Source organism: Cylas formicarius, unplaced genomic scaffold (assembly GCF_029955315.1).
Source record: "Cylas formicarius isolate icCylForm1 unplaced genomic scaffold, icCylForm1.1 PGA_scaffold_9__14_contigs__length_23061073, whole genome shotgun sequence".
NCBI classification, from domain to species: Eukaryota; Metazoa; Arthropoda; class Insecta; order Coleoptera; family Brentidae; genus Cylas; species Cylas formicarius.
The window spans coordinates 4,187,317-4,193,316 of NW_026844365.1; the positions used below are offsets into that span (position 1 = coordinate 4,187,317).

At 40.8% G+C, this 6,000-nt stretch overlaps 1 protein-coding gene across 1 annotated transcript; it reads right to left on the minus strand.

Annotated features, from left to right (window-relative positions):
• Positions 1-3,193: 3,193 nt before the first annotated feature.
• Positions 3,194-5,474, minus strand: LOC132707592 (uncharacterized). The gene has a single exon (XM_060679501.1). The coding sequence runs from the start codon at positions 5,397-5,399 to the stop codon at positions 3,612-3,614; it is 1,788 nt and encodes a 595-aa protein (XP_060535484.1). The 5' UTR covers positions 5,400-5,474; the 3' UTR covers positions 3,194-3,611.
• Positions 5,475-6,000: the final 526 nt, after the last annotated feature.

Consider the following 6,000-nt stretch of genomic DNA (forward strand, 5'->3'; position numbering starts at 1 on the left):
AAACTAAACAGTATCAACTTTAATTTAATAATAATAATAATATAATATAATTTTATAGCCACAAGCGGGGCACCTTAGGGCAGTAATCTGGCTCCACTGATCTTCCTATTATTCGTTAACGACATAGCCGACTACATAACTAGCTGTTTGCCGATGACCTGAAGCTGTTTCGGATTGTGGTGGACATTGCCGAGGGAGCTGGTGTGTGGCAAACAATCTTCATCTGAATCCGGATAAGTGTTCTGTGATGACGTTCTGCAACAGACGGCGCCCAATAGTTTTTAACTACAGCCTGGAAACTACTCCAATAACCAGATGCACCTGTTTCAAATACCTTATTATTTTGTACGACACTAAACTGTCCTTTGCCTCTCATATTGAAACCACTTGCAAAGATGCAACAAGACCGATGGGCTTTATGTTTCGTAACGCTAAGGAGTTTCGGAACATTCAAGCAAGCTTGAGTACTGTGCGACAATCTGATTCCCCATTCACGCTAAATATATAGACCAATTCGATTGTATACAGAGATAGTTCGTTAAATTCCTGGCATTTAAAACTGACGGAGTGTTTCCGGCGCGGGGTACTGAACAGTCATTACTTTTGGAAAGATTTAAACTCCCGTTTTTAAAATGGCGGAGAAACTATCTAGCGGTTATATTCCTCTGCAAAATTGTTCTGTCCAGGATTGACTGCTCGGAGCTATTAATGCATTTACCCCTCCATCTTCCTCAACGATTTGTCCGCAGTTCGCCGATTTTCCACCTGCTTACCCCATCTACGAATTTTCTTATAAAAACCCCCTTATACAATGCTATATCTGTATCTGTATCTTTTCAATGACCGTTGTAGTGATATTGACATTGTCAACCTCTCCTTCTTGTCTTTAATTTGTTTATACATTAAATGATGTATCATATGCTTGTCAGATTGTCTTGTAAATGGATGTAGAATCTGTTAGACAATAAATGATTAATATTATTATTATAACAACTTTAAGTTTAAATCAACCCTTAATCAGAGTCGCTACGTTCGTCTGATTCTCTTACAATTTTAATATTTTCTTTGAAACGCCTTGATTCTGATATCACCAAATTAACAAATTAGATGAAAAACTCATTTTCAGTTTTTATGTCCACTTGTTAAATAACAAAAACTGGAAATGAGTTTTTCATCTAATTTGGTAATTTCGGCGGAAACTGTATAATTTTTGAAAAGTCTGAGCCTTGCCTACCGAACGACATCGAAATTCATTCTGAATTCTTCTTTTTTCTTCTTTAACAAGTAACTTGTCCTTTCCACGTGCCTGCCATTTTTCCAATTGTAACATTTTTCTTCTTCCATCTTCACATTAGGCAAGTCGAGGACGTCCTACACTTCTGCGTTCTAGCGGTGATTGGTCGCGTTCAACTCTTACTATCCTTCTTCCTCCATTCTGCTGATATGTTCAATCCATTCTTTCATTCTACTGTGTACCCATTAATTCACATTTTCCACCTTGCTCTTCTTATATTCCCATTTCTATCTCTGTCTAACAGCGTTTTTCCAACTATTCTGCGAAGTACTCTCGTTTCTATTGCCTCGGGAAGTTGTTTGGTTTTTGCTGTATCAGGTCGAGTTTCTGCAGTGTCTGTCATAATTGATCTCACCGTTCCCTTATAAATTCATTCTTTTAGTTTCCACTTTCATAATTTTATTTCGCCATATCGTGTCATTGAGGCATCATTATTCTTGTTGCCTTTGTTCCTCGTTCTCTTTAAATTCACCGTATTCTGAGATCTCTATGCTTAAATACTTCAATTTGATTTCCTGCCTTATAACGTTTCCTTCAATTTCCAGTTTGCATCTCAATAGTACTTTTGATGTCGTCATACATTTAGTTTTCTGTGTTGACATTATCATATTAAGAGATTTGGCAGTGTAGTGTTACCTTGACCTAAATTTATTGGTTCGGACGGAACCCCATTAATTATGGCTCAAATTGGATTCCCTTGTGTGGGATTTGCCTATTCTAGAGGAGATGTACTACGTTTCTTAGCTGCACATGATCGAACACTTCTTCTAAATCCATGAAGCAATTGATTTTTCTGTTACCTGTCAAAAACGGCGTCTATGAATCTCTGAATCCAACCAATGTAACCAATAACTAATTTTTGGAAGACATTCTAAGCACCACGTACGAAGTGAGGAAATACCAGGTATTCCTCATTTATAGGCATCATGAAAATATTTCCTATTTGATTGATAATTGTGTTTTCAAATTTCGCCTAAATATATATTGGCAATTGACAATTTCGGCAGTATGGAGAAATCTGTATATCAAACAATAGCCATAAAATAGGGAGACAGTGATGGGTAGAATTTTATTTTTTAGGAAGGTTTATGAGACAAGAGCATTCATAAAAAAAAGATTGTGATACCGTTTTTCTCGATTAATGGATTCCAAAAAAAAAACAAAATTAATAGCCCTTATTGATATAAGTAGCCTAAACTTGCCTCTATTAACTCCGTCTATTGAAAAAAGGTATTTACTTATCGTGGCCACAAAACAGGAAGCAGAACTTGGACGGCTTTTTATTATTTCTGCAAGAAAGCGGAGGCGTAACACGATGGCACATATCCGGATGCTGTTTACGTTTACCATGGAGATGTGTACTCCGCGATTTAATTGTTTTTAGATAGTTCAAGGCCCGCTTGTTTAATATCGGCGAAGATTTGAACTCGCGATCAAAGTTCTGATGATGCGCTCCGGTAAGGCAGTACTGTTTTTGCTTTAGAATGTTTGATTTCCTGGGATATTCGCAAAACCTGTCAAATGTCTCAACATCATTGTCAGTACCGGACCAATCAGATCAAGTAAAACGTACGACGGTCGTTTGTCGGATCTGAAGACATTCTCTCACACAGAATGAGTTTTTCTTGCTTGCTCAACGTCTTTCTTTAGGTTTGTTGGGACAAGAAGGAGGAGGAGCACAAAATTATTGATCTAACTAGAAATGCAGATTTTTTTTTCTGAGAACAATGTTTAACAGAATTAGAGAAAAACGCACGCCTTATGGAGAACCCAGCGCGTATTCGGAAAAAATCCTGGAAAAGCAGAAGCGATCTTCAGTTTCACATGAAAGAACCTACCTGAGTAGGTAACTATGCTTCGTAGAGGTCTAGATATTGTTGGCTCACATCCAAGACTTGAAAGAAACTGGGACGGGACTACCAAGGCGTCGTAATCAATATCGCAACCAAAAAGGAAGCATCAAAACTGAAACAGGCTGCATCAAAACTCCAAAATATCCATTTTTGAAATATCACAACATTTTCCATGTTACAAGAGCCAAATCCAACATGTACTCGTCGGCAACCGGAAAGTGTCGGAATCGTGAAAAGTCGATCAGGATGAAAAAAAAGGAAAAGAAAACCTGCCCACGATGTCGTTTTGAGTCAGTGGAATCCGACTAAACTGCCTAAAACATATTCAAAATATCCCAATGAACAAATTTCACATAGGAAAATTTGAGATTAATATTTTGAAATGGAATCGTAACTGCTTCAATTTTATTTAAAAGATTGTTGACTACATCGTATTAGATATTAACCAAATATTTATATAAAACCTAATCTTCGAAGTCCTCCCTCGAGCAGATGTCGTAGAAGTCCCTGATCATGCCCTCATGAAGTTTCTTGTAATCGTCCGAGACCATCGCGAGGTCTATGAATTCCCTCATGTGCTCGATCAGATAATACTTGTGCTTCTCCTCGTTCGTGAAAATGTCTTGCCTGACCTCCCCGGGAGCTTTGACGTAGTGGTTGTACATCATGGCGTGGCATATGGCCAGCGACTGTAAATACCTGACGGACGTTTGGAAATCTGTTTTGTTATACACGACGTCCGCGTCGAAACCAAACACCCTCAAGCACCTAGACATCTCGGCGTAGTACTCCTCGATTAAGATGTCCATGTATTCGTCTCTGGTGTCTTTGGTGGAATTTATGTAAATGAATACCAGCAAGTCTTCCGCCGGCAGGGCGTATTTAAAAAGTTGAAAGTCGATGAGTCTGCCTTCGACCGGTTTACCGGCGTCGCCATATTTAATGAGCGTGTTCGCCGCGTACATGTCTCCGTGGCAAACCGCCCTGCGAAACTCCCGGTAATCTTTGCACTTCGTTAAGTTGACCTCGTAGAGTTTCACGGCCCTTGCTTTGAACTCCTCCAAAGGCATTTGAGTGGCGACTTCCGGAAACAGTTCGATGCAGTACGTGATGCCGTCGGTACTGGCGGCGTACGCCGTCTTTTCGTAGAAAAAGTATTTGCCGACGTCTTTCATATAGTCGCCGTACAAATCGGTCAGTCGGACTGGTTTGCCCTCCTTCTCGGTCAGCATCTCTTCCACTATCAGCGAGCAAGAGTGAAACCTCGCCAGCTGCAGCACCAAGACGCTCAGCTCGTCGTACGACAACATGGCGCTCGGATCGAAGCCCACGAATCCCAACTCCGTCATGTCGTCCAACACCAAGACGTTGTTAACCCTGCTGAAGTAGCATCGCGGCGAGAACGACATCAGCTGATCGAGACCGTGACGCTCGAAGTCCGCCAGGAGCGTTTGGTAGAAGAACTCCTCTTTGATCGATGCGGTTTCCACCAGGAGTTTCAAACCCTCGTTGTTCTTTAGCAGCAGTTTGATAAAAAGTTGTAGGTCGCGTTTGCTGCCGAATGTCTCCACTTCCGCGTTGAGCCGGAAGTAGTCGCCCAAGTGGCCGTTTTTCTCGTCCAACGGCGTGATGTGGTACGAAACGAGCTCGTATTCGGACGTCTTGAGTTTGTTGCGGACGCTTTCGTAGATATCTTCTCTGCTTAATCGCGTAAATTTCAAATCCGATGAGATATTCCTCAGAAGTTCTTCAAACCCGACCCGACTGCACGTTACCAAGCCGCAAGCGGCTTCGAGCTTGGCAGCTAACGACACCGCCTTCACTAACCCCAGGAAAACATCTTCGCTGAAAGATTTCTTGAGACGCAGACTTTCGAAGTAGTAATGAAGCACCCCTTGAAAGTTCTTCTTCCTGAACTGCTCGTCGGTTAGCGAAAATATCACCAGCAACGCGTCGAAGGGTAGCGGCACGTATTCCTCCTGATCTTCGTTTAAAACTACAGTTTCTGATCTCAAACATACCAACTGCTTCACCACAGGTCCCGCAGCTTGGGCGTCGTCAAAGTTTTTTATCTCGGCGTCCAACTTGTCAGCGAAGTTGGAAAGTTTCAGATCCCCCGTCCATTTTTCCTTCGACAGGTGTTTTCTTTTAGTTAGCTTGGGGTCGAACGAGGCCCCGGCTGTGTGATGGGCAGCGAGCTTCTGCAAAATCGTTTTAATTATATGCAGGTTCTCTTCGTCTTGTTCCGACATTGCGTTTTAAATTAAAATGCGACCCACTCGCCTGTTGGTTTCACTGCGGAATGCATTTTGACGCAGGTCGGTATGCGCGAATAATTACATCTGACCTTGGTGTTTAAATTGAACATAATTAATACGCTTATTCGCAAATGCGTGTGCTGCTACACAACAAGCGATGGAACTTGTGCAATATAACTCCGTATATTGCAGGAAGCTGAGATAATCACGGTTCAATAATGACATTATCCTAAATATATTTGAAAAGGAGAGGGTTATCCGGAATTTCAAGCAACACAAGTCTTAATATTTGGGCGAATATTCCACGTTGCGCAAATCCTCGCACTGTGGGCCCGTTGCCCAAACTAGGTTGCATTAATTCGATTATTTTCTAGTTACTTAAAAACCTTAAAAAAAAATTATTACTTATTATTTTTATACATTGCCGGTAAATAATAATATAATTTTTTTTCAATTTTCCAGCGTTGCCACATTAGTACTTTTCGGAGAATATTTTAAAGACATACCAAAACTAGAACAAAAAAAATTGGAAACATTTTGCAATTACTGCCCGGTTTTATTCAAAAAGTTTCAGCAGTCGCGTGAAACAATTTAA

Coding starts and splice junctions, on each gene's coding strand:
- LOC132707592 (XM_060679501.1), bottom strand. CDS start 5,399: ATGTCGGAACAAGACGAAGAGAACCTGCATATAATTAAAACGATTTTG.